Source organism: Alligator mississippiensis, chromosome 1 (genome assembly GCF_030867095.1).
Source record: "Alligator mississippiensis isolate rAllMis1 chromosome 1, rAllMis1, whole genome shotgun sequence".
In the NCBI taxonomy this organism is placed as follows: Eukaryota; Metazoa; Chordata; order Crocodylia; family Alligatoridae; genus Alligator; species Alligator mississippiensis.
The window spans coordinates 268,188,971-268,214,373 of record NC_081824.1 but is presented as its reverse complement, the minus strand read 5'-3'; the positions used below and the strand labels follow the sequence as shown (position 1 = coordinate 268,214,373).

Genomic DNA, 25,403 nt, shown 5'->3' with positions numbered 1-25,403 from the left:
TTTTGGAATCAAGAGTTATATTTTTTTTGTATATGTCCGGTAACAAGCAGCTGACCAAGGGGACAGAAGCAGCAACCTTAAAGATTAACTACCTGAACAAGTTAAAAGGTAACATATTTGTAACGAGTATGCATATTGCTGCGGAGCGGTTTACTTCAGTGTCCAGGAGTCCTAGTCCAAATCCCCTTTCCTGTACAGGTCCCCCTAGCAGCAATTTCTTCAGTGTTGTGAAAGAGGATCTCACCGCCCGAAGATAAATTAAGTGCCGCACTTACTGTCCTGCCCCTTTAGTACAGAACAAGTTTCACACTCTCTCTAAGCCCCTTAATCTCTGTTGTTTTGTTCTAGATTAAAACAAGCCCCATTTCTTTTGAACTTTCCCCCCAGGCCGGGCTTTCTAGACAGCTAATCCTTTGTGTTGTTCTCTTTCGGATTCTTTCCCATGTCTCCGAGTCTTTCCCCAGTGCTACTTGCAGCACTCCTCCTGAAGCACACAACGGCGTCTGTGTTGCCTTCCCACCCTGCTAGCAGCTCACTTGAACACCCAGTCCCTCCCCGCAGCACTGCAGGCTGAGGCCTTGCTCCCTCTTTTGTAGTTGTACATTTGATCATTCAGCTCCGTTGCCTCAGTCTATTCCTCCCGCCCCCCCATTTTGATTCCGTCTTTGAAGTATCCCAGGCAGGCTGCCGGGAAGTGAATGACAGCACTGCCTGCCAATAGGGCAGCCCTTGGAAAGGAAGGGGCTGCTTTCACTTTCCCCGTGATGCAGGCCTTGTTCTTCTATCAAAATGCAAGTACTTCTCCTGTTTACCTCACACATTGCTGGTCCCAGCAGGTCCCAGGGGTCTGGAGGCACGGGGCAAAGACCCTCTCTTCCCCTGCTGCCTGCGGCTCCCCCCATGCCGCGCGGCGGGAGCAGCGTGCAGCCCTACAAAGAAATCCTGCGGCAGGGGAAGCAGCCGCACAGCCGGCCCTGGGGCAGGCATGTAGGCCGCAGCCTGCTTCGCCTGGGGCAGCTTCCAGAGACACCCGAAGCATAAACCAAGCTGAGCGCCACCCTGCCCCAGGCAGCCTTTCCCAGGCTGGAGGGGACAGCAGCTCCCTCCCACAATGCCAGCAGGCCTGGGGGGCTGCAGTTGCTGGTCCCACAGGGCCTCCCAGGGCACGAGGCTGGGAGTCTCCAGCTACCGCAGTCCTGCAGTTCAGCTCGAGTTGGTTCCCTTGTTTGTTTGATTTCTGTGCTGCTCCCCCTTAAGAAGGGCTGGGGGTGGCTCGCAGCCTCCTCCCCCCGAAAATAAATATAAAGCAACAGGTAAAATAGCATAGACTAAAAAAATATTAAGTAATAAGGTAGGATGTTACCATACATCCAGGTTTTCCTGGACACATCCTCTTTTTGGAGCCTCCAATCTCTGTCTGGACGGGTTTTTCAAAGTTTTTCCTGGCTTGCCGCAGCAAGGAGCTGCTTGGGACTGGGGGAAATGGAGGGAGGGCGATTGGAGGCAGGAGGTGTCAAGTGCGTCTGCACCCATACACACATGCAGCTGGGGGGGGAGGGGGGTAGCTCTGCAGATGGATGCAGGTAAATCTATTGCAAGTGGGGGTTGGAGGGCCAGGGCTTGGGGACCATGTAGGGGTGCAGGTGGCAGTGGAGGGGATGGGTGCATGAGGGGGTGGGTGCCTGTTGGCACTGGGGGCTGCAGCAGGGCAGGGGGATGTGCCTGCCCCTCCAGCAGGGGTTGGGGAGCCCTTCAGGGGCAGCAGGGAGCTGTGTGGCAGGGCTGGTGCCTTTGCTTGCAGGGGCTGGGCAGCCAAGAGGTGCTGCAGGGCTGGGGGGAGGAGGGGGCTGTGGGTTGGGAGCGAGGGGCAACAGAATGGGCAGGGCATTGCCATATCACTGCCCCCCACAATCATCCCTCCCCCAATGCAACAGGTGTCCTCTTTTTTGGAACTGGAAATATGACAGCCCTAAATAAGACATCCCCAAACAGCCGGTTCCCACCAGCCCTTGACCCCACCTGGTAAAAGCCTGCCCAAATAAAAAGCTGTGGCAGCATTTCCCAAAGAAGTCTAGGCACAGCACACTAAGCAAATGACATTTTCTTGGCTCTCTCTCACATCCTCTGCCCTCCAAAAAGCTGAGCTTTACTGGGCATGAAGGAGATCTGGAAAGGGTAGCTATGGCATTCCCAGTTTGTTCCCCCCTCTTAAAAATATCAGTCCCATCACCTCAGGTCCCTCTTGCTGGTCCTGCAATGTAGGTCTGAGATCACTTGGAGCCGAGCCCTGAGCTCCGAGTACTGGGCAGGCTCTGGCTTCCCCAGCCTCTGCCCTGCCACAAAAATGTGTCCTTACAGATGTCATCCTACCCCCCTCTCCCCCAAAATCCTCTCCTCCCCCAAAAATGTCTTTTTACAGATAAGTCATTCCCCCAAATCCTCCCCACCCAGGGAATCACAGAATGTGCATTTGGACTCCTCTTACTCTCAGAAAGGAGGATTCCTTTATTTAAAATATTATTCATATGAGTGAAGACAGTAGTAGCAATTTTAACTAAGAGCCATTTTGGTGATGACCTCAAACTGGGTCCCGAGTCACAAGCGAGTCCTCCAGGGAAGGAAAGACCAGGATTTCCAACAGAAAGAGATAAGGCAAAATTAGGCTGAGGATCCTTTTTGGGGGTGGGAGTGGGAAAAGCAGGGTGCAGAAAGCATGTGATCTGGGAGCTCTCCCAATGCAAGGCAGTCAGGCCTGGCAACTGGGAATGGCTGCTGACAAGGCACAGAAGCAGGGCTGATCTCTTTCCTTTTGTACATTTTATGCTGTATCCAAGCACCAGCAGCTCAGGATTGGGGTTTTGAAAACTAGATATATCCAGATTAGCCTAAAGCAGGGGTGGGCAATTATTTTGGGCAGAGGGCCGCTTACTGAGTTTCAGCAAGCCATTGAGGGCCGCGTGACAGGCAGCCCAGGGCAGATTAACATTCATTTTCTCAATTTTTTTTAGGGGCCCCACAGGCTGAATAGAATAACCTGGGGGGCTGCATCCAGCCCCCAGACCGCATTTTGCCCACCCCTGGCCTAAAGTCTTCCTGGCTCACCTTAGACTGGTTTCAGCTCATGCCTTGATCAGATGCAGATTTCCTGAGCACCCCTTGCCAGTTCACCTAACTTCACAGTCCTCAGCTATGCTGCATTGTAGGCAAACTACCCCGATGAAGTTTACCTATAAGAGCTTGAATTAGAAAAAGTAGGAGCGCTAGTACAAACAGCTCAGCTCAGAGTCAGACAACATGTTGACTAAGCTCCTCTCTTCACTGTTGCTTCAGCTAAAGCAGGGAGAAATGTGTTTAAAGTTCCGGATGCATTTGCAGCCTTTGAATTTCTGTTTTCCTCCTCTGTAAGCATCCCCACTTGTTTTCTGGTAGGATTAAATGTCTTTAGTGGCTTTGCACAGGTATAATCAATTGGAATGAAGTAGGCAAGAGACATAAGAGCCTACTCCCATGCACAGCTGTGATGGTCATAGCAAAATACAGCATAGCCCCCCCTCCCAAAAAAACCCAAACAGAAACAAGACTACTTTTCACCTAACAGATCACATCTAACAGAGAAGGGAAGGGAGCACTTCTGCTTTTCAGAGTGGTACTGGATTTCCTTGGTTAAATTGTGTTCTTAACCTATAGAAGTGTGTCATGGCGGGGTCCTCCAGGAGGGCCGTGATCTCCTTAAGGCCCCCTCTCTGTGCCAAGTCAGCCCAAGGGCACCCTCAGGTTCTCGCCCGCCACGTCTTTGATGTTTAGGTGAAGTTGGGAGGCTGCCTCATGTCTCCTTGGGCACGGTTAGCTGGGACCTCTGTCCCCGTGTTTTCCCTGGACTCTCCGGGGTCTCCCTGTATGATGGGTACTTCCTGGGCACCCTAGCCTTATGGGCTATGCATGGCTCCAACCACCCCTGATACCACACCCCAAGCCTCGCAGATGGGATAGACATTGGTCTGTCTCTATAGATACACCACCCATCTCTCGGGCCTCCTGTGTACACTCGCCCACTCTCTGGGGCCTCCTGAATCAAACCACCCACTTCTAGGGCTCTCTGCAGCCACACTGGGCCTTCTCAGTCCAACTGCCCTCTCTCAGAGCGCTCCTCTAATGCTGCCCCTCTCCTGGGGCTCTCGGCACCCACTCTGGGCCATCTCTGTAGCATCACCCTTCTCCTGGAGACCTCTCTATAACACCGCCCCTCTCCTGGGGACTTCTGTGCCCCCTCTGGGACTCCTCGGCTATACCACCTGACTCCCGGGCCCACTGTGCTGCTACCCCCTTTCTCCAGGGCTCACCGCACCACTACCCCCTCTCGCCAGGGTTTACCGCAGTACTTTGCCTTATCCGGGGTTTACCGTAGTACTAGGCCCTTCTTCAGGGGCTCACCATGCCTGCACTGGGCTGCTCAGTAGTACCCCTTCTCTGGGGCTCACTGGGCCCACACTGGGGCTTCCTAATAATACTGCCCCCTCTCTGGGGCTGGGGTCTATACACCCCATATGCTGCACCTTTCTGGGCACTGGGGTCCTCACGCTCCACTGTGAGGCCCCTTTAAGGATACTGCACCCTCACACTCCATTGTGATTCCCCAATGAGGATACTGCACCCACTCTAGTGCTGGGGTCCTCACACTTTGTTGTGAGTCCCCAATGAGGATACTGCGCCTGCTCTGGCGCTGGGGTCCTCACACTTCATTTTGAGTCCCCAATGAGGCCTCCTCCAACCCCTTATAGCCTCACCCAAACCACCAGTGTAATACATAACAACACAAACTCAAGCCTCCTGGCTATAACTCAAACATACGCCCTCTGGTTATAACAACAGAAGTCACCTGGCTATAACTTAGCATTATTGCTCAAGCCTCCAGAGCTATCATGAGCTGTACTTGCAATCAGGCTTCTTCCCACATCCTAGCTGAGGGAGCTCCTGCCTCTCTGGTTGCTGGCAGGAAACTGCCAACCTGGCCTCAGCCCTGGGCCTTATGAGGGCCAGGCCCTGCCCCTTCTGGTCAGCTGACTTCCTGGTTGCTCCTTATGTCCTGCCAGGGCTCTTGCCCTGGCAGTTTCCACTCTCTAGGAGCAGGGCACCAAGGTGCCCTGTGACAAAGTGTATTAATTTAGTTTTTTTCCCTTAGGGCAGTAATTTTTAATCAGGGTGATGTAGGCTCCTGAGGTGCCATGAGATCCTTTCAAAGGTGTCATGGGTGCCTCACAATATTAGGAATGTACTTGGTAGCTGTGTTGGTCTGAGACAAGAAGACAGACAAAAAACTAGAACTCTTGGTTCCAAAATGATACCTTTTATTAGACCAACTGGGAAATCACAAGAAAAAGACAATTTTCTTGCGATTTCCCAGTTGGTCTAATAAAAGGTATTATTTTGGAGCCAAAAGTTCTAGTTTTTTGTCTGTCACAATATTAGGTTTGTTGGTTGTAGCCATGTTGCTGTAAGGACGTAGGCAGACAAGGTTCTTTGGGTAGATGCGAGATCTTTCATTAGACCAACTACATTGGTAAAATTGTTCTTTGTGAGCTTTCAGGCACAACCCCCTTTCTTCAAGTATAGAGACAGTCTGCTGGTGTTTTGTGTACTCTATTGGGTGAAATAGAAGCCAAAATGCAAAATGCAGGTCTGTGAAAATGCAAATATGTGTCAGTGAGGATCAGAGGGAATGGGAGACAGTGGGTGTGAGACAGGTAGCTAGGTGGAAGGGGAAATGTTGAACTGGTGATAAAATCACAATATCAGCAGTGGTCAGTGTTTAAACACCTAAACATGATTCACAAAATAATCCCAGAGATTTCAGAGATGATCCATATTGTCAGAAACACTCTAACCTGTTGTGGTCTCTCTGAGTTCTTTGCAATAGGAAAATTACTCTATTATTTTTCTGTAGTCAGCTTTTTTTAGGAACTGGCATTTTCCAAGAGGTGCCTTGAGTCTGCCAAGGTTAAAAACCACTGCCTTGAGGTTTCTTTTTGCATGTTTCTCTACATGCGTGGCACAAAAAAACCCCCAACAAATTAAATTCAGGATCTTAAATCTTTACCAAAATACAGCATTAATAAAGGAGGCAAATTCTGTAGAAGAATGTGGGTGTCTCCCCCCTTATAAATAAGACTGACACAACTTTTTAAACCACAGAACTTTTATAACTACAGGCAATCCTTGACTTACAACCTTTTGAGTTATGTTTCGCACTTACAACATTTATAAATTGACATCCTGTTTCAACTTTATGACGTCAGTTTTGACTTTACAACGCCTGATCCGATGCGATGCCCCATGAGCGAACAAGTTCGCTGTGTCACTCATCTCCCTGGAGATCATCTGTCCACACTTCTTTGGACACTTTCTTTAAGAAAGCAGCCAAAACCCCAGAAAAACCTGCAGCCAAGGCTCCTGAGAAGACTGCAGCCAAGAACCCTTCAAAAAGTCCAAACAAGAGCCCTTCAAAACGTCCAGCAAAGTCACCTCAAAGAAGTCCTTCCAAATCAATATGATTGCTTTTTACAATATAAATACATCAATGTAGCTATATTACTCATCTATAATTGATCAAGTACAAAATTATGGGGTATTTTTGGTGAAAATATGGTATCAGGCCTTGGTTCAGGAACCAGTCCCCCATTTATAACATTGATGCTTGCTTGATTTTTACAGACATTGTGGCTGTGGAGGCAAAGCATGTGTTCTGGTCTGATTGAGAACTACGTGGCGGCTATGGTGCTGAGCGCGGCTGGTGATGCTCTAGGCTATTACAATGGACAATGGGAGTTCCTCCAGAGTGGCAAGGAGATTCATAAGCAGCTGGCAAAGATGGGAGGCCTGGACAAGATTAATATATCGGACTGGAAAGTCAGCGATGACACCGTGATGCACCTGGCGACAGCAGAAGCCCTGATAGCTGCTGGGGAACAGCCTAAGCTCCCACAGCTATATTCCCTCCTAGCGAAGCACTACAAGGACTGCATGGCCGACATGAAGGGTAGAGCTCCAGGTAATCCTATCTGATTTTATCACAAAACAGTACTTACTTGCTTTCATTCATTTCCTAGCTAACACAGCCCTGGGCTGTTTTTATTGATTATAACTTTACCAGTGTCACATGTTCAGGCTGTGTTTTACATGTTGGGTGCCTGTAAAGAGACCAAAGGAATCAAAACTTGTGGTAGGTGATATCTTTTATTAGACCAACTAGAAGTTCTTTATTTGCAAACTTGCTTCCTTGTAACATTATGAAGATTTCAAAGAGACCAGGTTTCAGAGAGCAAAATCCAGGCCACTTCTGTTTCCAATCCATGTAGCCACCTTAGTGTTAGTCTGTTGGTAATGCCATTAGCTCTTCTGAGAGCTGCCTCCAGAGTTGGAGGTAGCCTAGCTACATTGATGGAGCTCTGTGCCTAAAAATGAGCTCTGCTTCTAAGCTAGTTAACTTCACCACAGCACAGTTCTGTTGCTTCTTAATTTAGGAGGTAGCCTGTGACTACCACCCAAACAGGAATATAGTTGCATGCATTCATTCATGCTGTTGCTTCACAGCAGGATGTTACCTAGTACCAAAGGAACAGACAGGGCTGGGCTGGCTGATCCAGGACCAGTTCTTCAAAGCCTGGGCTTCTTGGAGGCAAAGAGACAGAATCCCCAAATTTCGGACTATCCTTGGAAAACTTGGGGTAGATGGTCTTCTTCCAAGTGTTTGTCTTGCTGGTTGATTTCTTTGTTTATTTAAAATTTCAGTTAATAGGGTCCAGCCATTTCTGAGAATGAACTTTGGGGTGACTGCAGTTCTGCCTCCAACCCCCCTCCCTCATCTTGAAAAAACATGTATATAACTCTTTGTTCTAAGCTGTGGCATCACCATACATTAGAGGAAAGTGTAAGTATAGCAGGTGGTGGTCTTTGCATCAGGAATCTGCTTTTTTTTTTTTTTTTTATTCCCTTGGGAAAAAAAATGTTCAAATGCAGCCAAGCATAATTGTTGGCTACAAATGTCCAACTCTGGATCCTTAAAATTCTGGTTTATTAGGCGGATTGAAACACTGTAATGAAGTCAAATCATAAACCTTGGGGCTGGTCCCCACACACACACACATGCACACACACAGTAGCGAGCTACAAGAGTCGGGTATACCTATCCCACAGGCGCTGGAGTCTGCCGTCGATGGCCAGTTGAGGCTTCTTCCAGCGTGGTGTTATCCTCCAGAAGGGGGTCGCCAGCTGGTCCTTCTGGCTGGACAGGTCAGGTGCTGGTCAAGTTGGAGATCAAGAGGGTGCCCTTGAGGGTCACTTTTCACTGCTTTTTATCTGTCCCTGGCAGACTTTGGTGACTCCCCAGTTTTCAGGTTTGCCCAATCCAGGGGTTGTTGACCCTCGTGGGACTTCCCCCTCGCTGGCTACTGGATGGCATCTGTCAGCCCCAGGGGTCGTCCGCATGTACGTGCAGGTTTGGGAGTCCGTTGATGAATTTTGAATAGGGCTCTGGGAGCGGTCAATCTGGAGATATTCAGCCCAAAAGTTGGTCCCCAGCATTGATTAACTTAGACCGGGACTTCTAGCCCTTGATCAGTGAAGTTTAGAGAATTCCCGGTTGCTACATTGTCTCCTATTGATTTCTTCTGTTGGTTGATCTGCAGTTTCCCTAGTGTTCATTGCCACCTGCTACTGTGTTACGCATTCAATCACTGATTCACCCCCTCTTTCAGGGGCCCCCCTGATACAGGGAAGTGGCAGTTTGATTCCTGCCCTTGTTAACATTGTTATGATGTATAACTTACTTCTGAAACTAAACACATATAGTTAAAAGGTGAGGAGTATAAAATATAAGCTACAAGAGTAATGCCATGGCACACAAATAGATAAAAATACCAAAATACAAGGGGAGATACAAAATACACACATACAAACTTTAAAACACAATTCCTTATCTTATACTGAAAGAAAGAGGAAGGAAGAAAAGGTAGAAGAAGAGAAACATATCCAAAGAGGGGAGAGCAAATGCAGGCAAGAGGAAAAGGGGGCTTTCTGCTACATAATGTATGTGCATACACAGAAATGTTGTCAAGGTTACATGTTTTAAATACAGAAGTTATGTGATGCATTAGTTTATTATATCCTAAATCTACTTTTTTACTAATTTTGCTGCTAGCCGTCCGCATTTTTTTCACAGATGGATGGTGAAACCTCAGCAGTTGCAGGCTAACTCTTGTATCCAGCCAGTTCCACTTTCTCTGAACTTGTGCAAATGCCCAGCAGCCTTGAAAAATAAGGTTGTCTTCACTCTGACAGTAGAGAGTAGATTGAAGTGCCTGACTTCAGACTAAAAACTAGGGATGCTCAACCCCCAGCCTGCAGGTTAAATCAGGCTCACAGAGCCCAGAGGCAGATTAAGGTGTACTGGGGCCCTGGGCAAACACAAAATTGGAGGCGCCCTCCCTCCATGGGAGTTGGTTTTGGGGGAGGGGGGAAAGAGGGGTCTCTACCCCTCCTAGTGCTGGCGGGGTCAGGCTGGGTGGACCCTGCCGGGCTGGAGGGCACATTCCCGCCCCTTCTCCCTGCTCCCTACCCCTGCTACAGCCAAGTACATGGCAGACAAGGTTCTTTGGGTAAATCTGACCTCTTTTATTAGACCAGCTAAATAGTTGGAAAAAATTTTCTTAGCAAGCTTTTGGGTTTAAAAACCCTTTGTTAGGCTGAGGAAGTTTCTGCAGTTGGTGTGTGCTCTTCCTGGATGGAATGAAGCCAGAGGCTGGTCTGCATGCAAGAAAGTCAGTCAGTAAAGATGCAAATTGAGGAGTCAGTGGGTGAGAGAGTCGGTGGGTTTTGTCAAATCAATCCTTAAACCGATTGTCATCCAAAGAGTGATTTTTGTCCAAGACATTACAGACTTTGTAGGAAAATTTAAAAACAAAGACCACCTTCCCAGCAACACCTTTCTAGCCACCTTGGAAGTTACCAGGAGAGCATCCAAGCCTGCCTTGCATACGTACAAGAACAAGGTGACAACTCTGAGTACAGACCCAAAGACATTACTGACCTTACACACTTTATCCTTGCTTCAATTTCACTATCCAACACTTCCTCCAGACCCTGGACACAGCTATGGGCACCAAAATGACTCCACAGTATGGCAAACTTTTTATGAGCCACCTGGAAGAATTCCTCAAAGACTGCACGATCAAACCCTTGCTATACTTTAGATATAGCAATGAGATCTTCATCATTTGGACTGAAAACCTGCAATCTCTGATTGACTGAGTTCCATCAGAAATTCAGCAATCATCACCCTTCGATCTGACTGTCTCTTGAGTACTCCAGCACCAACATCTCCTTTTTAGACACGATGATCAGAGGCTATATGTGACAAACTTGTAGAAGGCATGATACTGAATGACAGCCAGCATGGCTTTGTTGCGGGCAGGTCTTGTCGGACCCACTTCATTTCTTTCTATGATCAGGTGACTCGTCACCTGGATGAGAGAAAAGCGGTTGAGATCATATACCTCAATTTCCAGAAAGCCTTTGACCTGGTATATCCCACGAGGTACTGATCAGAAAACTGGAAGATATTGGGCTCAACCGTGGGACTAAGTGGGTGTGAAACTGCTTGTGGGGTAGGACTCAGAGTCCAGATAAATGGATCGGTGTCGTCCTGGTGAGATGTGGGCAGCGGTGTACCCCAGGGGTTGGTACTTGACCCAGTGCTGTTCAACATGTTCATCAATGACTTGGATGAGGGGGTGAAAAGCCCGCTGGTCAAGTTCACAGATGACACCAAGATATGGGGTTGCGTGGACCCACCCACAGAGAGGCTGCAGATACAAGCAGACTTAGACAGGCTGGCATGTTGGGCAGAACAGAACCAGATTAGGTTCAATGTAGAGAAATGCAAAGTGCTGTATCTAGGAAGGAAGAACCCCCAGCACGCCTACAGGCTGGGCAACGCTAACCTGACCAGCACTACAGGTGAAAGGGATCTGGGGGTAACAATAGACCCCAGCACGAATATGAGCTGGCAATGCAACACAGTAACTACTAGGGCAAAAAAAACTCTGGCATGCATGAATTGATGCATCTCTAGTAAAACCAAAGAAGTGATTCTCCCTATTTACTCAATGTTGGTGCCGTCGCAGCTGGAGTATTGTGTCCAGTTATGGGTGCCGCACTTTAACAAGGATGTGCTAAAGCTTGAGAGGGTCCAGAGAAGAGCCACCTGTATGATCAGAGACTTGCATGGCAAGCCATGCAAGGAGAGCCTGAGGGATCTCGGACTCTTCAACCTAAAGAAAAGAAGGCTGACGGGAGCTCTCACAGGCAGCTGCAGGGGAGAGGGGGGTGGCGAGTGTCGACCAGCGGTTGGCAACCACACACAGATGCTGCTGGCAGCATCAGCAGTGGCTAGTGGCAATTGCAGACTGTCCGCAGATGCTGTCAGTGGTGTCGGTGGCGGGGGGGTGGTGGGTGGCGAGCAGTGACCGCCAGCAGTGTCAGTGGCACTTGTTCGCAGGGGATACACTGCCACTCTCGGGGTGCATGTGCACCTGCGTGCACCCCCTACGTATCACCAATGCCACTAGTTATGCCATGTTACCCCTTCCTCAAACCTATATGGAAAATCCTCAAAGAATTGCAATGGATGGCTGGGAGAGAAATACTCCCATATTAGAAAGCGACCCAATTCTTAAAAAGATCTTCCCAGAACCACCCATCCTAGCCTTCAAACAAACACCAAACCTTGCTACCTCATCACCAGAAGCAAACTTCCTACAGCCCAGAACACACCAAATGGATCCAGATCATGCCATGACAAGAAATGCAAAACCTGCCAACACCCCTCCACCACCACCACAATTACTACACCCCACAACAGAGCCATCAGCATCCCTGCATCTTACAGCTGTACCTCCAGAAATGTAATATATCTCATCCAATGCACCAAATGCCCTGATGGAAAATACGTAGGAGAGACCAAACAACAACTGTGCACCGGAATGAACACACATGGGAAATCTATTAAAGACAAGAATACCCAATTACCTGTGGGGCACATTTCTCAAAAGAAAACCGCTCTCTCTCCAGTCTCTCAGTTCTAATCCTCAAAGGGAATTCACAAAATACTTTTCACAGACGAGCCTATGAACTTCACTTCATCAACCTCCTGGATATAAAAAATCATGGACTAAATATAGGCATTGGATTTATGACATGTTATGACCTGCCTACCATCTGACTCCCCAGCTAACTCTCCACTATTTACCTGCTCCATTCATCCCCCTCCCCCCCCAAGCCTGTCTCTCACCCACTGACTCTTCAATTTACACCTTCGCTGAGCGGCTTTCTTGCATGCAGACCAGCCTCTGGCTTCTTTACTATTCATTCCATCCAAGAAGAGCACACACCAACTGCAGAAACTTCCTCAGCCTGATGCAAGGGTTTTAAATCTAAAAGCTCGCTAAGAAATTTTTTTCCAACTATTTAGTCGGTCTAATAAAGGCTATCAGATTTACCCAAAGAACCTTGTCTGCCTACGTCCTTAGACCAACACGGCTACAACCTCCAACCCCCACACACATGCACACGTACAGGTGCACAGGCGCAGGCGCATGCTCTCTACTCTCACTCTCTGCACATAGACACAGACCCCCTACACACGCACACCTACCTACACAGACAAACCCACCAACACACAGACAGACCCACACACATACAGAAACAGCCCTCTGCCCTCTTCCCTTATGCCCCATCCCCCAGCCGCCTGCAGCTCAGTTTCACTCTCTGCCCAGCCATGAGGCTGAAGTTGGTTGCTTATTCCCAGTTCCTTATTCCCAGTTGCTTATTCCTTATTCCCGGTAAGCAACCAACTTCAGTCTCATTGCCTGGCCTCTGTTACACTTAGGTGCAGGGAGCTTCTGCCTGGCTGTCCCTGGCAGCTGCAGAGGGCCAAGTTGGGCTGGGCTGGGCTGGGAACGCCGCACTGTGTCTCTGTGGGCAGGGTGGCTGCAGGGGGGGTTAGGCTAAGATTAATTTGGGGGGGGGGGGCTATAGCCCCCAAGGCCCTCCCAGCGCTGCTGGCCTCAAAGGCACAGCATGGCGTGACAGCCTTGGCCTGACTGGCCTGGCCTGTCCCCCCCTCCCCCCTCCCCTCCAGAGAGGGCACAGCTCTCCCAGCCCGGCTTGGTTTCCTCCCCACTGAAATGTAGTGCCGCCTGGCCCACCCCCTCCCTCAGGCACAGCTCTCTCAGCCCAACCCCAGCCCAACCCCCATCCCCGCAGCCCCATTGGTGGAGAAGAAGCCCTGCTTCCAGCTCCCAAGGAAGCCCCAGTTTTAAACTTGGTGCCAGAAATGGGTGACAAGTTTAAAATTGTGGCTTTCACTTCCCTGCTGGTGAGGATCCCAGGGCCCTGAATTAGTAGGGACCCCTGGGCTTGTGTCCAGCTTGCCCATTCATTAATCTGCCTATGACAGAGCCATGTCATCTGGCCTGCAGAGCTACCCATGGGTCTGAAAATTTGGTACCAGTGGAGCAGTGGCAGCGTTAATTGACTCTTCTTTCCTGCCAAATTTCCAGACCCATGGGGAACCCTGTGGGTCAGACAGGGTACCTGGGGCCTTAGCCAGGCATGGCAAGGTAGGATTCAGGCACCAACCCCATAGATTCTGCCTGTGGACCACCTTGATCATTCTAAATGAGTGAGCAGCTCATTGCTTGAAGCTACTTTGGTCTACAGGCCATCTTTTGCCAGCTTGTTCCCTTTTTGTACAGGTCGTGCTTGCGTTATGAATGCAGCAATGCTGCAGCCAGACAAACCAGAGGGCTGGAGGATCCCATTCAGTAAGACAGCAGGAGGATGTGGAGCTGCAATGCGGTCCATGTGCATTGGGCTGAGGTTCCATCATCCTGAGCAGCTGGACAGATTGATTGAAGTCAGCATTGAGAGTGGACGAATGACCCATCATCATCCAACTGGCTATCTGGGATCCCTGGCTTCTGCTCTCTTTACTGCCTATGCTGTGAATCGCAAACCCCCTCAACAATGGGGAAAAGGGTTGATGGAAGTGCTGCCGAAGGCTAAAGCTTACGTCCAGAAGGCAGGTTACTTTGTGGAAGAGAACATGGAGCACTGGTGAGTGTGGTTGTGTTGAGATTACACAAAATCATGGGCCCCAGAATGTCTATGTATTAATTTCTTCAGACTCTCAAGTATAGGACATTCAATAGTATAGGTAACAGGGTCCGCATCCTGTTCTTTGGAAGGGATCCGTTTCACGGAGCTGGACAAAGTGAGTTTGCACATTACATCCATGCTCACCTTCAAGTCTCTTTTACATGCCTAGAATGAGGGTAGATGAATTTCATTGTCCTGGAAATCGGAAACATGTAGAGGTTTTAATTTCAATCTAGTTTTAAAAAATAAAGCTAGGCAGTTTCAATTTTTTAATTTTAAACGACCGATTTAAAGGTGTAATTTTAATCTTGAAGCTCTAGAAAAATTCAAACCACTGAAGGAAGTCACTAAGAACCTAGAACCATGGTTTGTTGATGTAACAAACCAGCTTTTGGCTGCTGTAGTCTCTTCTGAAGGTGGAGAGAGAATATTTCCTTTTTAGAAACAAAGTGGGAGTTTCATAGCAGAAAAACGAGCCTTTTGACTGTCTAATTCGAGGCTGTATCACTTGAGTGACTGTGTGCACCCACAGCCACATACTGTGCAGTCCACACATAGCAAGCTGGCACCTTCGGGTCCTTGCAAGCTTCACAGTAGCAACTGCTCTCAACTGCCTGGGCTGCCCTGCTATGCCCCTGGGGCAGGGGCAGGGGCAGGCAGTGAAAATTGGAGGAGGGAAGGGGAGCCCAGAGATCCTGGCAGCAGCAGGAGAGTGATGTGGGGAGTGGCGTCTGGATGAGAAGCCCAGGCCATGGTTAACCCAATGGGAGCTGCCAGTTGGACAGCCCCGCTATAATCTGTAAATTAAATATCAGGTGAAAGGGGCTGAGATCTATTAGTTGTAAAATCTCAAAGGACCTGTAGGCCAAACCAATCAGTGCTAAAATCTTTCTAGCCTTTTCTACCTTTCCTCATACAGTTTGCATTCCCAACCCCTGACTCTCTTTTGCCCTGCTTTGGGTCCTCTCCAATCTGTCCACATCCTTCTTAAAACACGGGGACCAAAAGTATTGGATACGGTATTGGATAAAGTATTCCAGTTGGGAACTGACAAATGCAAAGTAGAGTGGGTGCTTTCATTTCAAATGCCTTGCATGTGATGCTTCTGTAAACACAGCCCAAGATGGCATTTCCTTGCTTTCACCTGCTAGAAGGGCAGAAGCTATTGTAAGTGAGAAGGGGATTGTACTTTAGACCTTAAAGAGTTTTTTTGTTTTTTTTTAATTTTTCAGAGAGATGTGGAAGGGGATGTTGGGGGGAACTATTTTTTTCAAACTAGTTCACTTCATGTAGGCTTAATAATTTAGAAGCCTCCTCAGCTGGATGGATGTTGATTGACACTGAGTGAGTACCAAAAGTGACAAGTGAATATGTTCCTAAATAAGGAAGTACTGTGTGTGGAGTCATTTCATTAGCCATTCAGATGACTGCCAGTGGGTTGTGAAAGAAATAGTGTGACTTTTTCAGGATGTGTGAACAAATTTTTAAGGCTAATAATTATTCATATGATTCACTCAATGTGTGCAAGTCTTTCCAGAAAAAGATGCCAGAACTTTCTGTGGCCACTTGCACAAAAGCCAAATACTGGAGCAGGGGACTCCAACTAGGCTGTAGACTGAATCTTGTTTGGCAAACAATTGGGTGAACAATATACTGGCAGAACACTGGTTCATAGTTTCATAGTTGGTAGGGTCGGAAGGACCTGAGCAGATCATCAAGTCCGATCCCCTGCCATGGCAGGAAAAAGTACTGGGGTCAAATGACCCCAGGAAGGTGTTCGTCTAACCTCCTTTGAAAGACCCCCAGGGTAGGAGCCAGCACCACTTTGCTTGGAAGTTGGTTCCAGGTCCTAGCCACCCTGTGAAGTAGTGCCTCCTGATGTCTACCCTGAATCTGCCAGCTTGTGACCGTTATTTCTAGTCACTCCTGGTAGTGCTCGGGGGAACAGGGACTCCCCCAATGCCTGCTGGTCCCCTCTGACTAGTTTGTAACAGGCCACTAGATCCCCTCAGCCTTCGCTTGTGGAGGCTGAACAGGTTCAGGTCCCTTAGCCTCCGCTCATAGGGCCTGCCTTGCTGCCCCCTGATCATGCAGGTGGCCTTCCTCTGAACCCTCTCAATGCTGTCCACATCCCTCATGAAGTGCGGTGCCCAGAACTGGACGCAGTACTCCAACTGCGGCCTGACCAGTGCCGCATAGAGGGGGAGGATCACTTCCTTGGACCTGCTTGAGATGCATCGGTGGATGCATGACAAGGTATGGTTGGCCTTCCTGACCTCATCCCCACACTGTCGGCCCATGTCCATTTTGGCATCAATAATGACTCCAAGATCCTTTTCTGCCTCTGCACTGACAAGAAGGGAGTTCCCCAGCTTGTAGGTCTGCTGCTGGTTCTTCCTCCCCAGGTGCAGCACCTTGCACTTGTCCATGTTGAAACCCATCCTGTTCTCATCCGCCCACCCCTGTAGCCTGTCTAGGTCCAATTGCAGCCTATTCCTCCCTTCTAGCATGCCCACTTCTCTCCACATCTTAGTGTCGTCTGCGAATTTGAACAGGGTGCTTTTTACTCCCTCGTCCAAGTCACCGATGAAGATGTTGAACAGCGCGGGTCTGAGGACAGAGCCCTGGGGGACCCCACTGCCTACATCCCTCCTAGTCAAAAATGACCCATCCACCACCACTCTCTGGGTGCGGCCCTCCAGCCAGTTAGCGACCCATTCATAAGCAGTTCAGATGAAGACAAAGGAGGCTGTAATTCAACATAATCAGCTACAATTAACTTGATCATATTTAGCTCTAACTTCTTTCATTAATAAGTTCCAGAGCTCTGGTGAAGCCATGACCAAGAGGTTAATTTATTCTTAGAGGTGGACCTGAGCCAGCAAGTTCAGACAGATTTTGAAGGGCTCTGGGTTTCCAGCTATCAATATATTTATATCCATCTCTTCCTATCCTTAGCATGTTGGCATTTGTGGACTACAACACCGCGATTTGGATCCTGTTTTGGATTCTGAATCCTCTCTCTCTCAAGCACACCCAGGTGTGCATAGTGGTGATCGGAATTCAGGATCATGGGTCCAGTCCAGTCCAGTCTACTTACTTCCGATGCTGTGAATTCCTTGTAATGCAATGGCTTATTTAAGTCTATCAGTGCACCATTGTCCTCTTCTGGGCAACCCTCTTTCCGCTGCGGCCCCCTCCCCCGCTCAGATCTACTTCTGTGCTCATTAGTATTTCTCTTTTCATTTCCTTACCATCATACTGATTTTTCCATAAGCTGACAGAAACTATAAAAGGCTCGGACTCTTCAGTTTGGAAAGAAGGCGGCTCAGGAAGGATATGATAGAGGTATATACAATTATGAAGGGCGTGCACAGGGTGAATAGGGAACTCATATTCCCAGTTCACTGATACATATTAACTATGCAATGCTTAAAAAAGTAACTTCTCTTGTTACTTTTAAACCTGTCTCCTACTACTAATTTAAGTGGTAGTAGGAGATGGATTTCTCTTCTAACAAGAGAAATTACTTTTTTAAGCACTGCATAATTAATGTGTGGAACTCCTTGCCACAGGAAGCTGTGCAGGTAGACAGTATAGCCAGTTTCTAAAATGGACTAGATAAATTCATGTTTGATAGATGTATTAGTAGCTATTAAACACAACCCTCAGGGATGACATCCTTTGGCACCTCTAAACCAATGATGATGGATGCCAGGAAGAATATAACAAGGGACAGATCTCTCTTCATATATCCTATTCATATACTCTCCTTCTAAAACAATTACTCATGCCACTGTCAGAGACAGGCTACTGGGCTAAACGAACCATTGGTGTGACCCAATATGGCACTGTTATGTTCTATGACTGGATAGAGGTTTGACATTTGGTTGAGATGGTGGTCCCAGTGCCCCTCACTATGTTTTTAGCTGATACTGTATTTATCATGTCAGTGTTGGCTCCTGCAGTACTGACATTCTGCTTACATCATTTCTTTTTATTTTTCTGGTTTATAGGTCCTATTTTGAAGAGCAGTGGAGAAAATACCTGAAGATGAGGGGTATTTTGGATGGGGTATCTTCTCCTACCTTCCCAAAAGCATATGGCGTGAAGGAGAGAGATATATTTTATACCTCCGTGAGTTACTCCGGTTGGGGAGGCAGCAGTGGGCACGATGCCCCAATGATTGCTTATGATGCCATGCTTGGTGCAGGTAACTCCTGGACAGAGCTTACTCACAGGGCCTTTTTCCATGGTGGTGACAGTGACTCTACGGCTGCCATTGCTGGGTGCTGGTGGGGAGCCATGTATGGTCTTGAAGGAGTCGGTGTAAATCTTTATAGACAGCTGGAGTTCAAAGAGAGGCTAGAGACTGTAGCAGAGTCTTTGTATCAAATAAGTTGGCCATATAAAGGTCGATGACTCTTGAAATCATGTCAAACTAGTTTCAGCCCATGCAAGTATGTGTGTAAGCTTCTTGTGCTTTTTCAGTTAATGTGTAGTACAAAACCCCCAGCATTAAGGCAACCTGGTGTAGCAGCTGTCTTTTTGGCTTCCTGACAGCACTAGCATAAATGCACTTCTAGAAGAATCAAAGCATGGACAGTTGGGCTAAGACTTTGTAAGCAATTGTTAGCATGTCTGCAGCCTCTCTCCCCTAGCTCACTCCCTCCCAGCTCCAGTGCTGTAGTCAGGATGGGAGAAGGCAGGGAAGGGAGCTTCATTTTGGGGTTTGCCTAGCTTGGCCTTGAGGCAGGGATGGGTGGATTGGAGCCCCCCACTGCATCACCTTAGCCCTGCTTCCAAAGGGACAAACATATATTAATGAAGGTACTCTGCTTTGGAGTGCCTTCGTCTAAATTCTCATTAAATGAAGGTTAATTTGTTGCATGACTGGCCACTTTTAAAGCACTCTACAGTCATACACTTCTGTCAGGGCAAGGTTGTAGGTCCTTTCAAGGGGCTGATCACGAGACAAATCACTTCTGTCTGTGCCCCAAGTGATTTTTAAGGGCTTTCCCTAGAACAGATACAGCAGAGGCTGTGCCAAGGCAAATCTCCCTTCCTTCATCTACCATCATTTAAGTGACTATCTTCTTGCTACATGGAGCCCCCCCTGCTACATGTCCTTTGTCTTCCTGCTCTATGGCAGTCACTTAGCTTGGTTTAAACTAGATGGCTATTGCTAGCAGCACAGATCAGTGCCAAAGGGGCTGCCAGTGGTTAGGCCAGACCGAGTGCAGTGTTGCTGCAAGCTATTAGGGCTATGCTGATTCGATTTGGAGGAGATTCAGCCCGATTCGGTGGCCAAATCTCCAAATCTGAATTGAATCAGGGGACCAATAAAAAGGTCCAAATTGATTTGAAGCTCTCCGAAACGACTCGGAAAAGATTCAGAGATCTTTAGTGATTCGGGCAGTCCCCGCCCGCTGCAGCAGGGAGCTGGAGCTGGACTTGGAGCTGGTAGAGGGGGTGGGAGAGGGGAGGGCTGGATGTGGGGGGAGGGGACCATGGGGGATCCCTACCAGGCCCCATCCCATCCCCTGCCCACTCTCCCAGCCCCCTGCATGGGGCCTCTGCCTGCCCCAGCTCCCGGTGTTTAAAAAAAAAATGCCCCAGTCACTGGGTGGTGCCAGGTGGGGGGCGATCCCTGCTGCCCTGCACTGCCCCATAATGTGTGTGGGGGCTCTGCCACAAGCCCCCTCCCCATGGCTGCCTCACCTGCCCCAGTTCCAGCCATTTAAGAAAAAAAAAACCCCAAAGCCCCCAAACTCGCCGGTTCCTGCACCTGTCTCAGGGCTTTGAGAGGGCTTGTGAAAGAGCACCCCACATGGCATGGGGCAGTGGGGATCACCCTATGCCAGGCAGGAACTGGCGAGTTCGGGGTTTTTTGGTTTTGTTTTTTTTCCTTAAAGGGCCAGAGCTGGGGCAGCCATGGGGCGGGGGCTGGGACAGTGTGGGGGGGAGGACTCATGGCAGAGCCCCCGATGCAGTGGGGAGTAGCTGGTATCGTCCCCCGCTGGGCAGCACCCTGTGAGTCGGAGCTTTTTTTTCCCCAAAGTGCTGGGAGCTGGGGTAGGCAGGGCAGCCATTGTCAGGCTGGGAGAGCGAGTGGGGGATGGGCCTGTGTGATTTGGATATTTGGCAGCAGCCAAATGTCTGAATCAGATTTGGAACAGTGATTCAAATCACCAAATTGAATCGCTGTTCCTCAAATCCAAATCCAAAGTGAATACTAGCCACTTCAGAGAGGCCTACAAGCTATGTGGCTATCTATACCCATGCAAGCTAGTTTAAAGACAGCATGGAGCAGATCTACATATCTGGCACTTGCAGGTGCAGCCTATGTAGACTAACACTGCATGGGACTATTAATGCCAAGTGCCAGGCTCATTTTCCACATACGTGTTCTGTTGAAGTCACTTTCTGCTTTAATTAACTGCCCATGAAAACTCTGTGTAAACATTTAATTTGATCATTTCTCTAGTCACCTGCAGAATTTGAAAGAACCTTTGATGATTAAAAATATCTTGGGAGGTAAGGATGGTTTGTGCTCCCTTTTACTGACCAACTGTATTGTTGGGAGAGCCATTGGACACTTTCCTGCATCAGGTGCCCTGTCTCAGGTTACCCCCTGCCAAAAGCTTGTTCAGCAACTCTCCCAATGATACAGTTGGTTCAATAAAAGATGGCATGAAAAACCCCTTGCTTTTCATATGCTTCCTGGATCATCATAACTAAAACAACACTCCAACCCTATTCATACCTTTTTGATACTGTGGTTTTCGATTCCCCTCACTCCCAACTACAAGTAGAATTTTGCCATTCACTTATTCAGAATAATTCTAATGCTAGGGAGAGAACCTGAAGTTTGCATTTTGCATAGGCTTAAACTAATTGTATATTTAATTCTATTCAAACAATTTAATCTACAGGTTACTGCTGCTAAATACTTTCTGCCACAAATTAAATGCTGTAACTAATCAGTTTTCCTTTAAATGCATGATTTGATACAATTCTGAAGTGTTTGGGTATTTCTTTTTAGTGAGAGATTTCAGAAATGTTTAGAAGAAGACCCATCACTAAATGGTGTGTGTGTGCCTGTTAGAAATTATATTTGTCTGAATTTTACTAAACTGGACCTATCCTTATGAAGAACTACAACTTGGGCAGTGAAGACTGTGGTTAGCAAATGTGGCCCAATGAAGAGGCAGAGACGTATTACATTATTGTAGGAAGTTTTCTGTAAATTTTATGCAACTCCTTTGTACCACTTTGAATATCCCGCTTTGCATTTGCATCTAATGGAAGTTGAATTGTATGCATCCTTTTCTCAAGATAGCAGCTTCCAATCTGGTTATCTGTTAAGGTATTTACAATACTCTGGTAAGGAGGATCAGTAAAAGAAACCAAACAAACCCTCATCTGATGTGTAATGTGGATTTACAAAATACTATGTGATATTGCAGACTATGGATTTACCCCGCAAAAGTATCTGCTACCCCATTGTTTCAGACTTGGCATTGTGCCTTCTGATACTGTTGAATACAGGCAGTCCTCCGACTTACAATACAATTGGTTCCTGAAAACCAGTCTTAAGTTGAAACGTAACTCAGAACCAACTTTCCCATAGGAAACAATGTTATAAATGGGGGATTGGTTCCTGAACCAAGGCCTGATACCCTATTTCACCAAAAATAACTCAGTGAATTATAGATGAGTAATATTGCTACATAATGTATTTATATTGTAAATAGCCATCATCTTGATTTGGAAGGACTTGTTTGAGGTGACTTGGATTTGTTAAAGGGTTCTTGGCTGGAGTCTTCTCAGGAGTCTTGGCTGCAGGTTTTTCTGGGGTCTTGTCTGCTTTCTTAAAGTAAGTGTGCAAGGAAGTTTGGACAGATATTCTCCAGGGAGATGGGCGGCGCAGTGAACTTGTTTGCTAGCGAGGCATGGTGTTGGGTTGAGTGTTATAAAGTCAAAACAGGGTGTCAATTTATAAACCTTGTAAGTGCTGTTGTAACTTGAAACATTGTAAGTCAAGGACTGCCTGTACATTGAAGATATTAAAGAGCTGCCAACTGTAACATGCATAGCTGCTGTGGTGATATTGATGCTTCTGAGCTAGCTTGGGTCCTGGGAGCAGTTTAGCTTTGATAGCACAGCATTCAGTAAGGGTTTAGTGAAGTCCACCTCAGAAATGGGGTTGTTGCTTGGTCAGTCGGCTTGTACCAAGCTCCACACTACAGTGACTAAACTGCTAACAGAACCTGAGAGAGGCAGCTGGCTTTGATATGTCCACAGGAGGTGCAGTCCTTCAGTGCTCTTGTAAAAAGTGTGTATGTGTGTCTGTGTGTGTATGCCAGCACTGTACCTAGACTCCTGGTGCCCCAGGGAAACTTTTAGTATCAGGTCCCCCTTTGCCAGAGATAATGATGGTAATTATTTTCACCATTTTTAGGCCCCCTTTGTCTGGGCGTTGGGTGGCTGCCTGGTTCACCCATGCTTGTGTCCACGTGCATGTGGCAAATGAAAAATAAAGTATTATTAATGATAAGTATTATGAAAATATCCAGGAGTCACGTTTTGCTTCTGACTCTCATGAGCAAGGGAAAGAGTCATACACAGCCCTATAACTTCAAACCAATCCAAGCCCAGGGCAGCAAGCATACATATATATTCATTTTATACTTGGGGATGCAGAGTCATGGTAAAGTGTGCGTGTTTGAGAGAGATCCACTGGCTTAGAAGTGTTGAGGTGGTGAATGGAAAAAGATGGAGACATAAGGCCATAGAAAGGAAAAGTGCTGAACTGAGGCAGGACTTTGTATGTCTTTTTGTCTCAGACCAACACGGCTACCAAGTACACCCCTGGAACTGAGGCAGGACATGCACCAACTTGTGCTGGTGTCCTCTGTAGCAGTAATGGCAAAGGCAGAAGTGCTGCTGCTTTCTCTCATGTAATGATGAAGCCTGGGGAGACTCATGCTGTTGTGCAAGGCAGCAGCATGCCTGCTAATAATGGCATCAATGACAGACTCAGAGCCCTGTTTCTAGCCCCCCAAATACACAAAACTAATGGCCAAATTCGTAACATTGGCAAAAAGATTAACTTACCAGAGTGCAGCTTGCCTCCTTTTCAGAGTCCTTTGCATGGGACTCACTGAGAAAAACTCCTTTAGTGTTGCAGGATCCTGTAGTTTTGTGTGTGTTCAGAGGCAGGCAGCCAAACAGGTGAAGCCCTTAGCCACCTCTGCTCAGCAGGGAACAAGGGGCTACTCGCTGCTTAAAGAGAGTAGCAACAGGAGTGGAGCCTCAGCATCTCTGAGTAACACCGCAGGGTATTGGGTTAAATTGTCCATTTGAAACGCATACATTGAGAAAGCAGGCTGTCTAGGACTTCAGCATTCCTCCCTTCCCAGAGCCTCAAAGTCCCTGAGTAGAGCTGGCTGGAAAAAAAGCCTCATGAAACTCTGTGAAGTTTTGGGGGATTTTTTGAGTCAAAGAAATTCTAGATGTTGCTTCAGAGGGAAAAACCAACCCTAATTTAAGTCCACACACCCAGAAACACCTTATACTGGTGTTAAAGAAGGTTGAGAGAAAATATGGTGGAAGGGGAGGGGTTTTTGCCTCATTTTTAACTAATTAACTGAACTTCACATTTGGAAAGGGAACCCCAAATATTAACCAAAAACATTTTTTTTTTTTAAGTTTCTTGTTAAAGACTTCTTCCATGAATCTTGTTTCTTAAGTCAGCAATAGTCCTGAACACTACAGAGGGAATGAACTGTGATGGGTTCTCAGCCATCAGGGCATTATTGATCATGTGACAATGCAGATGTTTCCTGGCACTGCAGTCATCCAAAATGTTCAAGCAGTAAGTGGGCCTCCAGACCATGCTGTTAGGCCTGAATGCTGCCAGACATGATGTACCTGCCATTTATTACATGTTGGAGAGGCAGAAACTAAGCAGTGATACAGAATTTCTGCAGGTGTGAATAGCCTCACCATGTGTGTGTATCCTACAGATGACTCTTTCTGTACTTCAGTTGCCACTTCTTCAGAGCTGTAGATGGCAGCCCAGACCCAAGGGATCTATCCCTATCACTGTGTCCATACACCTGCCCATATGTGTATGGCCCTCCTGCTCCACACCGTTTAAAAACATTCTGTGCCCTCCTCTTCTGTTTGTGCCCATGCAGGGAAGAGAATCTGTATTTGTGCAAGCTCCTGACAATGCCTTTTACCTCATACTTCTGTTTCTCCATCCACAGAAGGTGGATGTTGATACAGGACTGCCACAAAAGGTCAGCAAGATTCTTGGATATGCAGGAGTGGCAAATGGTTGTTAATAAATATTGTTTCAACATGGAAATACTACCCGTGTTCCTCCAGAGAACACACCCCACAACTAACAACCAGGAGCACAAGGCCAAAGAAGGGGGCAGCTTGTTTGTATTTCTGAATCTGATGGGGTATTTGGGACTATGGTGTAAGGCAGTGAGGTCCAATGTTTTTGGCAGGCATGCCACAAATTAGCCCTGTACTCTTCCCAGCTTCCACTCTGATCTTCTTCCACTACTTGATCTGCTGTCTCCTCTCAGTCCTGTGCTCCCTGCCCAATTTGCTGCTTTGCTTTCTGCTTCCTGCCCTACCTGCTGCTGCATCTGTTGTCCCATCTCCGATCCATCATGTGCTACACAGAGGCTGCCCCTGCTACTTGTGGCAGTTCTGCAGGTCAGCTACCCGTTCTAAGGCAACGTAATCAGCTCTGTGAGCAAGATGCTGTAACACAAGCTGTTTTGCCACATCTCAGCTCTAAGAGTAGAGCTATAGCTGCAGAAACCCTAAAGCCAGCAGGAAGTGGGATGCTCTTGATGTTGACAGCTGAGACATCTGCTTTTGTTCCAATCCCATTATGGCTGCCAGCGCCAGGACTCTTCATTAGCGCTTCTGGAGCTAATCTCTTTCACAACCAAGTTGCCTTTGTTTTGCAAGAGCCATATCCCATGCATGGTTAGAACCTGAATGTATGAGCATGTCTCCACTTGACACACAACAATCTTGGATACCATGCAGGAATTTCTCTTGGCAATGTGCATATCCCTGCGTACCTGTAGGGGGCAGGAGTTTCTATGGAAAAGAACATGTTCAAAGCCTATACTACAGAAAAACAGCCACGATATTAA

General features: G+C 47.6%; 2 protein-coding genes across 5 annotated transcripts in view; one reads left to right on the top strand and one right to left on the bottom strand.

Annotated features, from left to right (window-relative positions):
- LOC102566599 (T-lymphocyte activation antigen CD80) overlaps nucleotides 1–5,122 on the bottom strand; it is a 71,863-nt gene extending 66,741 nt beyond the window's left edge. The window contains exon 1 of one of the 3 annotated variants that reach the window (XM_059720607.1): nucleotides 4,877–5,122. The gene's annotated coding sequence lies outside the window, so the exon portion shown is untranslated. Of the gene's footprint in view, nucleotides 1–812; nucleotides 1,301–1,368; nucleotides 1,494–4,876 lie in introns of those variants that run through there. The other 2 variants (XM_019476287.2, XM_019476286.2) reach the window with 2 other exon arrangements.
- ADPRH (ADP-ribosylarginine hydrolase) lies at nucleotides 19–21,635 on the top strand. 2 transcript variants are annotated; one of them, XM_019476285.2, is made up of 4 exons: nucleotides 19–108; nucleotides 6,709–7,045; nucleotides 13,809–14,169; nucleotides 18,228–21,635. In XM_019476285.2, the coding sequence occupies exons 2-4, from the start codon at nucleotides 6,733–6,735 to the stop codon at nucleotides 18,631–18,633; spliced, it is 1,080 nt and encodes a 359-aa protein (XP_019331830.1). In that variant the 5' UTR covers nucleotides 19–108; nucleotides 6,709–6,732; the 3' UTR covers nucleotides 18,634–21,635. The 2 variants fall into 2 exon arrangements, with proteins under 2 accessions (XP_019331830.1, XP_006262336.3); XM_006262274.4 differs by lacking the exon at nucleotides 19–108 and adding an exon at nucleotides 684–791.
- Nucleotides 21,636–25,403: the final 3,768 nt, after the last annotated feature.